Genomic DNA, 12,700 nt, shown 5'->3' with positions numbered 1-12,700 from the left:
ACGGCGCACTGAGCGTGCCACTACTAACGGCATCATGGGAGTGACGTCATCGCTGCACCGGCCAGTGACCGCACCAGAGCAACGATGCTCGTAAGTCACTCCAAGTATCCTGGTGGCGACGGAGGAGGTGTCTGAGTACCGCTGCGGGGGCTTCGTTCTCAGGTAAGTAATTCATAATGAGCATACTAGCTCATTATGCCTTTGTCTTGTAGTTTTTTTTTTTTTTTTTTTTTTTAAAGAGAGGGTTTACTTCCTCTTTAAGTGCCTATCAACCATTCACTTAAAGTGAGAGCCCAACAATTGAGCTGCCACAAAGTCTCTCAGCAAGAATTGTCTCGTCCAAAGGTTTGTTCCGATATTACTATGCGGAATTCCAGAAATAAACCTGCATTTCAACCTGTGTAATGCCTTCTCTCCTATCCTCTTGATTCTGCTAGTTTTGAAGAAGTTCCTACAGGAGGAAACAACTCTATAATCTTGACCAACCCGTTCTGGCCAAAGAGAGCATAGTTCTCTCTGCTGTTCTATCTAGCTGTTGTACCCTTATGGAAACTTTCTGCTAAACAGGATATGATATCTAGGGGGTCTTTCTTGCATCCCCGGTTACAGATGTTAAAGTTAGCCGCATGGTTACGTAAGAGGCGATTCTGAGATCCAAGGGGAGTACCTGATAGAGTACTGGATACCCTTTTCCATAGTCTCATACCTGTCAAGAGATATGGAAATGTAATTCCTGGATGTCAAGAAATAACAGGCTCTGTAGCAGACTTTCTTATGTTAAGGAAGAGAAACTCAGCCTCTTGGATACTAGAAGATTTCTACATATGTATCTTTCAGCTACTAAGGATTTTCAGATTTCAAATGCCTTATTTTGTACTCTATTCAGGTAGCCAAAGAGGCAGGCAAGCCTAGATGCACCTTAGCCAGGTGAAATGCATTCGCCCTTGTGGAATCCTACAAGATTATGGACCTACTGTAGATCTTCCACATTTCCTCAACACTCATTCTACCAGAGCATCAGCAAAGTCCTGGGCAGAAAAAGCTGGTGCCAACCCAGAGCAGATATTGGTCAAACATCTCCATGTTTGTTTGTCATTATCGGCTAGATCTTCTATCTAGCCAGAAACAAGCTTTTGGAAGTAAGGTCCTCCAAACAGTGAATATACAATGGGGTGTTTTTGCTTTCCAAATTTGGGTCATTTTGTGGGCGTTTTCATTTTTCCTGATGCTCCAGGGCCTTCAAAATTTGCATTGGGTTGTCAGGAAATTATACGTGTAATTTATGCTCCTAGAACGCCTGGAGGTGCTACTTGAATGTTTGGGCCTCTGTATGTGGCCAGGCTCCAAAGTCTCATACATATGGTACCCCCATACTTAGGGAGAGTAGCAGAATATGTTTTGGGGTGTAGTTGCCTGTTTGCCTATACAGTGTGTGAGAAATAACTTGGTAATATGACAATTGTGTGAAAACGAAAAAAAATCTTAATTTTGCAAAGAATTGTGGAAAAAATCAACTTCAACTGAAAGAAAGACATTTTTATTTATTTTTACAAAATTGTCTGTCTTTTTTTTTTTTTTTTCCATTAATGGCACAAAAAATAAAAAACCCAATGGTGATTAAATTCCACCAAAAAGCTTATTTTTTGGCGAAAAAAAGGACACAAATGTTATATGGGTACAGTGTTGCATGACTGAGTAATTGTCATTCAAAATAAAAGCTGAAATTTGGCCTGGTTAGGAAGGGGGTTTAAGTGCCCAGTGGGCAAGTGGTTAAAGTAAAGATCCACCACACCTTCCACTGCAAGGGATTTCTTAACCTTCTGAATGTTAAAAAAAAATAATAATAATTTGATTACCTTTTTTGTGAATGTTTCGAAATTGTCTAGGCATGCAAAATATTCCTGGCAATGTGGTTATTGGTGTCGTCGTAGTGCTCTGAAATCCTGATCCTCAAGGGGTGTATAGTGCATCTTACATACTGTAGTTTGCAACTTTTATACCACTGATGTAGTGTTAGGCCCCGTACACACGACCGAACATGTCTGCTGAAACTGGTCCGATGGACCAGTTTCAGCAGACATGTTCGGTTGTGTGTAGGGCCGACCGGACAATTGTCCGGCGGATCGGACAGTTTCCAGCGGACAAATGTTTCTTAGCATGCTAAGAAACATGTTAGCTGGAACTATGTCCGTCGGACATGTTCGGTCGTCTGTACAGACTCACCGGACATGTCCGATCTGCCGCCATCCCTCGCATGCGTGGAAGCTTTGAACTTACAGGTCCGCCCACGTCGCCGCGTCATCGTCGCGGCGATGGCGCGGTCACGTCCCCGCGTATTGTTTACGCGTGGATTTCTGTCTGATTGGTGTGTACAACCATCAGACAGAAATTTGCGGGCGGACAGGTCCGCTGAAAACGGTCCGGCGGACCGTTTTCAGCGGACAGTCCGTCCGTGTGTACGAGGCCTTACAATTTATCTACTGGTTAATCTTTAGGCCCCTTTCATACGGACGGATAAAATGGTGCTTTTAGCTGCGGATTTTCTATTTTTCTACCACAACTAAAAGCACACAATGCTTTCCTATGGCCCCATTCACATACAGCGTTTACCTACGATTTCGTTACATGCGGTTTGGTGCAAATAGAAAAAATTGAATTGAATGCGTCCAGGTGCGATGTAGCGCAGCTATATGCACATAACCGCAGGTAATGGCAGTCTTTTTTGTCAACTGCGGATAGCAGCGTGAGAAAAAAAAACAGGAAGCACATCATAATCAAAAAAATAAAAAGGGTTGCTATGGGAATGACTACTTCAGCTAAACGTGGCCGCATGTACTCGCAATGTACAAATGCAGCTAATCGCAGTGCCTGGAGCCTTGAATTTCACAAAACATTTTACATGCTTTTAACTGCTGCAAAACAGCCGTCCTGGTGTGGAAGGGGCCTTAAGGTTTTGCCAGCGGTAAGAGAAACAACTGCATTACTTTTTTGTGTTTGTTACAATACCTAGAGGTACAACAAAATGAACCTTTGGTAGGTAACCATGTCCCAGAATACCGGTCATTGCACGAGTAGAACAGACTGGGGGAAAGCAAGTTGCCCAATGTGTATGCCCATCTGCTAGAGAAATTGCATCCCCCACTAAGTACTGTATGAAATTCCTGATCCACATACAAGATTGGTAAATGCAATTTGATAATACCAACAATCTGACTATATTCAACTGAAAAGGATGTCACAAAATTCATAGTGTTGCTGTACCGTTTTTTCGACCTTAGCCGAGAGTTCTTGTTCTATTAATGCTGCACGGTCTCTACTGATGGCTATAGCTTTACCTTTATAGAGCCACTGCACCTTTATACCCTCAATCTTGCATGCTATTAGAAACTGCCTCACATTCGCAAACCAAATCGTCCTGTGTATCCAGTCGTTCGTATTATCTGTATGCGGTTCAGGAACTTTTTTTTAAATATCTGCCTTAAATTCTGCTTTCAATGGTGGTACAATATGAGCCTCTAGCTTGATCCCCTGTAGCCATTTTAGAAAAAATGTTTACTTGACCTTTTAAAACATTTGGATTCACTTGTGTAAATGTGTGCTAGTTGTGAATTTTGTGCAATGTTTCTTTAATTTGTGTTTTTAAACCTAATTTTGTAAACAAAACCTAAGACTATTACTTTTGTTTTAGGAATGCAATGGGGACCCTCGACAAATCAACGAGATGCTGCCTCTCAGACACAGTCTCCTCACTGCCTAGACATCAGTGGTACAAAAATCATATTTAGTTCTGTGCGTCGTAGATCATCTATCAAGTCTACAGTGCTAATGAGTTACTTGGAACATCAGGATTATTCATCATTGGCTAAAAATACTGGCAATGCATCATGTGATACATGGAAGCATGCAAATTGCCAAGACAAAAACATGTTTTCTCCATCTCCTACAGAATCCTATGAGTCTGATTGCTCTAGCCCAAGTCCTATTATTTTCTTAGATGAAGAAGGGTATCAGAAAAGCTTAAGAGCAAAACTTAGCCTTCCAAAGATTCCAGTTGGAAAAGATGGTGTTGAGGACTCAGATTCAGAATTAAGTGAGTTTTTTGATAGCTTTGATCGGTTTGATGAACTGGATCCATATTTAGAAGACAATTTGCAGGTTAATAAGAAGCCTTATCTAGACAGCCCTCCTAAGAAAAGAAAAAATGCAAAAGTAAGTGTAAGCACAGTTTGCATGAACCCACAAAAATTTAAGTTTGATCGCCCCACACTGTCAGCTAGTATAAAAAAACCAACCCCTCGTAAAGCAGAGTCTCCCTTTAGCAGTATAGTTGATGTACCAGAATCTCCACGCCTGACAAAGACAGGTTCTGAGGATAATGGATCCTTATTTAGTCCCATTAGATCATCTGCTTTTAGCCCACCTGGAATTGCTATAGGCTCAGATGGTCCTCTTCAACCAGGAAGCCAAAGTGAGACTGCATCTTCTAAGGCAGATTCTTATGTTGCTTTTAACAATTATGCAAACCGTGTATGTGCCGACATGTTTGATTCTGTGTTAAAAACGAAACCATCCTCTGAGCTTTTGAAAAAAGAACCTGAGAAAGTTACAAAGTTTAAACGCAAATCAAATAAAGAGTCTGAACGAAAAATTAGGACAAAGCATAAATCCATTAAAGGAGGAATTCAGAAATTTGCTGCAGATCTGGTGGAAAAAAGCTTTGGAAGTGCATTTAAAGACTTACAAAGAGGGGTTTCTTCTTGTACTAGTGCATTATGCCATCTAGCATCAAGACTAACATCATATGTGTTTCAAATGGCTTTCTATGAAATTGGTAGGAGACAGGCGTTTTCAATTAAGAAACGTGCTATTAATGGCTTGGCAAATCTTATGGTAAGTGAAGTCATGACAAGTGCTTTGCAAGAACTCCGCTATATAAAGAAACAAATGGTTACCAATGCAGTTACACGATTTGCTGCAGACCTTGCAGAAGAACTTGTTTTTGAAGGTATTATGGAAGTATGCCAGTTCTCTCACCCAGCTACTCCAAATGTTTCTGCTGATACACAGTATTTTGATTATGAAGATGTTGTAGTAAGTTCCTATGCTAAGGATTTATCAGAATCTGTGATACAGGAGGCCTTTATTGAACTATCCCAAGTGAATGTGACTTTCACCACAGAAGCTGCTATAAGTGTTTCCATGGACAACCTGAAATGTGTAAGTTCCGAAGGAATAAATCAGTCAACTCAATCATCATCCTCTTATCTTGGTCCTTCTAATTTAGCCTCGCCTGCTCCACATGAGTCCAAGAGAGACTTCACTGTTCATTATGCTTTACTGTTTACATCTGGTCTTATGAGTTCTGTTCCTGTGCCTGTAGCAGCAAAAGTGCTAAGCCAGCATTCAGTTTCCAATGGCCACAAAGACCTGTCCACCAATAATATGTGCATTAATAATGCAGACAATTATAATTTCTCGAGAAAAGACTTTGATGAACTGCCATTTGACAATAGCCGACAAGAGCAAAGATATGTAGACTTTGTAAAGGAGGAAGTGGATGGAGTAAAACCGTTCTCAGTGACAATGGTGGATATGATTGTAAATGAAGCATATGATGTTATCAAATCATCCAGAGCTGTGGAAGATTATGCTGCAATGATGACCAAAAGAATTATTGAGATCCCTCCCAAACACCTTTTATTAGGGGGTGGTTCCCCACCTCATCAATTTTCAGATGAGTTGGCTAACTGTGCTTGTAGGCATCCAAATGAAAAAAATGCACAATCTCTATCAAATAGATGGGGTTCAAGTAAATCTAACCAAGATATAGTGGAACATGCCTCTCTGAGTCCTTACTTTACTGCAAAACCTTCTACAAGGGACCGCAAGTCTGGGTCTGCCAATGAACCTGCAACCATTGCTCTTCTAGGGAATTCAAATAATGGTAACAATAAAGCCAGTTTGGGAGGTTTAACTGCAAGAAGAATAGTAGAAAACAATGAAGCTACAGACCCCCCAGTGTTTGGCCTTCAAAGTTGTCTTCCTCATATCAATAGTTTTTCCTCTGTGATGTGCAGTTGTGGTGAGGATTTCTTTATGGGGAATAGGAGTTCCTATAAAAGTTCAAATGTGACCTTACTGCCTGGCACGCCACCTTCTACACCTCTAATGTCTTATGACACAAGTCCTGAGAGAAGCATGAGAAAACTAAGTAAACAATTAAAGGGGCAACTGGCAAAAGAGTTCTATCCTGCCACCCCACCATCTACACCCCATCTGTCTGCTTATGAACATAACGGTATGAAAAAGGATGACTTTATGCTTAGGCTTATGAGGTCTCTCTCAGAAGAGGTTGAAAGTTCCAGTAGTGATGAGAGTTTTGAAGAGTATGAGGTATCTACAGAAACTTGTAGATATGCTGAATATTTGTCAAGTAACATCATATCCATTGCTACGGACATGGCTGCTTATTCGTTAGCTGAAGAGTCTGCCCAGGGACCACCAATGAAAAACAGGTCACAGTTAAGCTTACTGAGTGATAAATGGGGATACCCGGCCTACATGAGAAATATTACAGAGGATCTTTTGGGAACTTTATGTTCATATGCTAACTGTGTTGCTGGTGAAGTCATCAGTGATGCAAAGGAAGTGCTAAGCAGCAGAAAGAACTCTGCCTGTGACCTGGAGTATAGCGGTTCACAAAAATCTGATAAAGATTGTAGACCCAAAGAAAGAAGTCATTATTTCACAAGCTTTATATCTTCTGATGCAGCAACTCTTCCCCTGCCTCACCATTATGGTGGTGCAGGTTTGACTTCAAAATTTCCAAGCTGTGAAAGTGTAACTGAAGAGTATGCTGACCACCTCATACGGGTTCTAAAAATGGAAGGAGGGAGCAGCGAGTTAATACTGGATCAATATGCAGGTAGATTAGCTTATAGAGCTATAAAGTCTGGCTTGCAGCAGGCCTCTAAAACCGTTAAGTCAAAGAGCAATAGGAAAATAATGCCTAGAATGAAACCTGAATCAAGTAGTAACAAGGACATATTCAGACTGTTGGGTAGGACTCGCCATGCAGGTAAAGACAGTCGTAGACAAAATAACTTTAACCTCCCTTCTTTCACTGAGAACTCTGCACACAAAGCAGAGTTTAATAGGCTGGTTCATTTTGCAGAATCTCTTGCTAACACCATAACATGTGATGTAAAGAAAAGGTTAAAAATGTCTGCTACTTCTCTTCCCAAATCGTTAACTGATTCCTGTCTCTATACAAAATCCAAAAGCGATTATGTCAATGGAGAAATTGTCAAAACCTCATTTTCCAAGACACCCTTACTTTTCTCTTGTAAACAGAAGCTCTATCACAGCACAGGTAGTTTGAATGATAATGGTTATAGTGAAAGTTTTGTACAAGCTATTGAGCAATATGCCTGCAAGGTTGTAGATAGCACTTTAGAATTTAGCTTGGAGCGGGCAAGGTTTCAAGCAATGGAAAACCGAAGGAAAACTGACAAAGACTTGAATGCCACAAAACTTGTACATTCTTACGGAACTGCTTGCAGGTTATGTAGTGCAAAGGAGCAGCAAGGAATACCTTTGTCATCCTGTCACTTCTTACTGGGACACGATGTATCCAGAAAAATTAAACAGTCTGCAAAGCCTAAGCAAAATACTGGTCAAAAATCAAGACTTTTTCATCTGAACATCCCCAAAATTCAAATAGACCTTGATAAAAGGGCAATGTTTGCCGATAAAATAGTGAGTGCAGCTATTGAGAAAGCAGAGCGGGAACTCAGCAGCACAAGTTTGGCGGGTGATAGTGGTATTGGACATGATGGGGTCAGCTTTGCCGAAAGCCTAACCACTGAAATCTTAATGTCTGCTATGAGGAATATTGGCCATGTTGTTAATATAAGGTAAGATGTTATTTAAAACTTTGTAATTGAGGTTTTGTTTTTGATTTATTTATTTAGACTCCATCTTTCTATCTTCATTACTGTGCTGACCACTAAAACAAATGCATGTTTTTTTTGTTTTTTTTTCAGGTTTCTGATCGAAAATTTCTGCGTACCAAATATTGTAGCCTTAAAGTGGTCATAAAGGCTGAACATTTTTTTTACCTTCATGCATCCTATGCATGAAGGTGGAAAACCATCAGTGTGCAGTTCTCCCCTTAGCCACTCCTTACCTGAGCCAATTTCAGAGATGAGCAGAAGCTCTCCTGGGTCTCTCCATCCTCATTGGCTGGTACACGGCAGTAGGAGCCATTGGGGTCTGAATCTGGTCATGGAGCTTCAACCAGCCTGCTATGAAGCTTTGCAGCAATAGATCATTATAACAGTGATCTGTTGCTGCAGAGGTAGACAGGCTAGAGCTCCATCAGCTCTGCTCTAGTCTTCTGACTCGCAGGAAATGCTCTGTCAATGCAGAAGCATTGTGTTTACAGTGCTCAGCTACTAAGTACTAGCGTGCTCTGTAGCAAAAGCCCAGGAGCTCAACTATTCAGCTTCTGAGCTTAATGTTCGACCGCAGCCATCGCTAACAGCCATTGGTTTCAGTGTTGCAGCCTTTTATAATGCAGATCTCATTTTGAGGTAAGGAGTATAGCTGGACGCACACTGATGAAGTTTATGGCTTTTTCTCACCAAATACACTTGTGGAATCGATTAGTCGTCGATTAGTTGTTTTGGCCCTACTTTAATGTACAATGCTTGATATGTTCCTTGTACAGCAATTCAGCAAAACACTTTATATGAACCTTTCAATGACACACTGTGTGAAGGCATCCATTAATTGGATTACCTGTAAGGTAAATCCATTCACTAGGGACTCATGATGGCTCTTATGCCAAAGAGTATTAGTAAAATCTCGAGTGCTTAGAGTGTGTAATTGTCATTTAGTTCAGTGTGCTTAATAGCTGCTTAAATAACATATCAGTGGCAAGTGTACTTTAACCACTTAAGGACCGCCGCACGACGATGGCACGGCTGGGCACAGAGACGTATATATACGTCCCCTTAAAGAGCCAAGTCGTGGGCTATTTTATAAACACTCTAAATTTTGCGCAAACCAATCGATAAACGCTTATTGTGATTTTTTTATTTATTTTTTAACAAAAATAGGTAGACGAATACGTATCGGCCTAAACTGAGGAAATTTTTTTTTTTTTTTTCTTGTTGTTTTTTTTTTTTTATATTAGAGCAAAAAGTAAAAAAATGCATTTTTTTTCAGAACTGTCGCTCTATTTTTGTTTATAGCGCAAAAAATAAAAACTGCAGAGGCGATCAAATACTACCAAAAGAAAGCTCTATTTGTGGGAAGAAAAAGGATGCCAATTTTGTTTGGGAGCCACATCGCACGACCACGCAATTGTCAGTTAAAGCGATGCAGTGCCGAATCGCAAAAAGGGGCCAGGTCCTTAACCTGCATATTGGTCCTGGTCTTAAGTGGTTAAAAGGTTTATCTAGCAATTTGCATATTTAAACTGCTTTCTCCTATGTTGATTTGTTAAAAAGTTTAAATGGTTATTAAAAACCTTTTCATGGTGCAGCAAATATATTTTAATTCATCCTGACTCGGGTGCCTTTAATGAGAATGTAAAATACAGTTTTTAAAAATAGGTTTATATATTTAATAAAAATAGGTTTAGTAGGTAATATGAAATATTGCGTATTAACCACTTAAGACCCGAACCTTTTGGCAGCTAAAGGACCCGGCCAGGTTTTGCGATTCGGCACTGCGTCGCTTTAACAGACAATTGCGCGGTCGTGCGACGTGGCTCCCAAACAAAATTGGCGTCTTTTTCCCCCCCACAAATAGAGCTTTCTTTTGGTGGTATTTGATCACCTCTGCGGTTTTTATTTTTTGCGCTATAAACAAAAATAGAGCGACAATTTTGAAAAAAATGCAATATTTTTTACTTTTTGCTATAATAAATATCCCCCAAAAATATATAAAAAAAAACATTTTTTTTCCTCAGTTTAGGCCGATACGTATTCTTCTACCTATTTTTGGTAAAAAAATCGCAATAAGCGTTTATTGGTTGGTTTGCGCAAAATTTATAGCGTTTACAAAATTGGGGATAGTTTTATTGCATTTTTATAAAAACATTTTTTTTTTTTTACTACTAATGGCGGCGATCAGCGATTCTTCTTCTTTTTTTTTTTTTTTTTTTTTTCGTGACTGCGACATTATGGCGGACACTTCGGAAAATTTTTACACATTTTTGGGACCATTGTAATTTTCACAGCAAAAAATGCATTTAAAATGAATTGTTTACTGTGAAAATGACAATTGCAGTTTGGGAGTTAACCACAAGGGGGCGCTGATGGGGTTATGTGTGACCTCATGTGTGTTTACAACTGTAGGGGGGTGTGGCTGTAGGTGTGACGTCATCGATTGTGTATCCCTATAAAGGGATCACACGATCGATGACGCTGCCACAGTGAAGAACGGGGAAGCTGTGTTAACACACAGCTCTCCCCGTTCTTCAGCTCCGGGGACCGATCGCGGGACTCCAGCGGCGATCGGGTCCCGGAGCTTCGGACCGGGTCTCGGGCGCGCGCGCCCGCGACCCATGGCTGGGTACTAGCACAGGACGTACCTATACGTGCATGTGCCCAGCCGTGCCATTCTGCCGACATAAATGTGCAGGAGGCGCTCCTTAAGTGGTTAAAGCAGTATTAACTCCAAAAGCAAACATTAATTATATTGCAGCTTACCAATTCTTAGATGTGATGGCTGCATTTGTTTTTCTGTTTTTGGTTTCCTATTCTTTAGTTCAGCCAGTAAGTCTTTTTTTTTTTATTTTACAACACAAGTTCTCCTGCAAATGTAGCATAGTATTGAGACAAACCATTTACCACTGATGGGTGCTTACAATGGTCCGCTTTTATTTACTCATGTAAAACCTTTTATCCCAAATGAAAAAAACAATCTGTAACCGCTTGTGTAACTGCAGTGTGAGCTGGAGTTTGGCTTAAATTTTGTTGGTGAATCTAAATCTGCTAGTACATCTAACACTCCACTCCCCCTAGCCTCACAATGCTGTTGTCTGAAGGTGCATCTGAACTCCTTCACCCAGAGTGGGGATACTCTAATACAGGAGGTGTGTTACTGCCCAGAACGCCAGGTGAAAACATTGAAAAAGCCTAAAAAAAAGAAAATGAATGCAGCCCTTCATTTAATGATTGGTAAGCTGCAATAGATTACGTTTTTGGTTTTACGCTTTATATATTCAGCCATCCGTGAAGCTCTAATCTACCTTTCACACGTGCTTTTGAAAAAGTCTGCCTACCTAGTTCAATAGCTCAAGCTCCTTTTCACATGCATTGGAATGATTCAGAAGATCTCAACACTGATCCCTCCTCCCTGTCGTGTTTTATTTTTTATTTTTTATTTTTTCGAGCAGACCAGCATTGAAATTTGAATGTGAAAGAGAGAAGCAGTCACTCCCAGTGCTCAGAGGTCCCTCACAGCAGGAAAAGACTGCATCAACAAATCCATAATAATCTGGATTGGCTGGCGGATGCAGAGCCCTCCCCATGCATTACCAAAAATGTATTTATTGGAAAATTAAAAAAACTGGTAAAAATGGATACTCCCAAAGGTACAAGTGAGAGCATGTGAAAAAGACTAGAACATAAGTGCAGTATACGCGTCTCCTGTGGCACCCCGCTATGCTGGCAGGATAACCAGTATTGGGGGCGCACCCTCTTCCTGACCAGCCCATCTATGTTCAGATGCATAAATACAGACATGCACACATCACCCCTGGAAAGGGCAGAGCAAGAGTTTCAAAAGGGTAAAAAAAATTTTTTTAAGTGGTCTGATAAAAAAAAAAATATATTGTATATATTATACAAAATAGATTGCAGCACGCATACCAAAATGACATTAAATCCTGCAAGGCCATTTAAAACACCTGAAAATATAAAAAAAAATATGGGGATTTGGTCACACTATATATGGTGCTGCCCACTTACTGCGTCAAAGTACCCCATTATCAGTGGGAGGTCTTGTAGCGGCAACATCTAGAATGTAAATGCATTTAGGGTGTGCCCCAAGTCTGGTGTGTGTGTGTGTGTGTGTGTGTGTGTGTGTGTCTATATATCTTTATTGTATATCACAGGACACAGTGTCGGTTATTATAATAACTATTTGGGTTATACACCACCACCAGTGAATAGACACTGGTAGATCGATCAAACAGGAAGTCCTCCCCTATATAACTCCATCCCACACAGGAAGTACCTCAGTTTTTTTGCAAGTGTCTGTAAGGTGGTAGTCACTGATGTGATGCATGTGCTCTGGGAGAATACGTGGAGGTCTGGACGGTTCTATTTAAAATCATGTACTTCATTTGGATTCATTCAAAAAAGAGCTGTCAGCCAAAATGGATGGTACCCAAGCCTTATTGGATAGGAGAGAAAATTCCTCAAGGTTTTCCTGCAATGCAGCCTTATGGTGCTGGACCCTGTGTAATGGAACCTGGTGCAGTGTTTTATCTGACCGAGGTGTTTTTCTGCAGTGTGCTATACAGGTCCAGGGGTGTGGACCCCAGATTAAGGAGACCCAGTCCCTGAAGGTCTTTTATGACAGAGCCCGCTGTGATGGGTGAAGGTTGGACTCCTGTTAGACCCAAAATTCTGCGGCAGGGATGGCAAGTCTGCATGTTGCAGTTTTTCTCTCACACGCTTTT

General features: G+C 40.7%; 1 protein-coding gene across 2 annotated transcripts in view; it reads left to right on the top strand.

Moving 5' to 3' along the window:
* AKAP11 (A-kinase anchoring protein 11) overlaps window positions 1-12,700 on the top strand; it is a 98,959-nt gene that overhangs the window by 49,922 nt on the left and 36,337 nt on the right. For both annotated transcript variants that reach the window (XM_040341304.1, XM_040341303.1), the window contains exon 7: window positions 3,689-7,916. In XM_040341304.1, coding sequence (XP_040197238.1) covers window positions 3,689-7,916 — 4,228 coding nt within the window. The remainder of the gene's footprint in view (window positions 1-3,688; window positions 7,917-12,700) is intronic.

Source organism: Rana temporaria, chromosome 2 (assembly GCF_905171775.1).
Source record: "Rana temporaria chromosome 2, aRanTem1.1, whole genome shotgun sequence".
NCBI lineage: Eukaryota > Metazoa > Chordata > Amphibia > Anura > Ranidae > Rana > Rana temporaria.
This window is presented reverse-complemented; position numbering and strand designations above follow the sequence as displayed.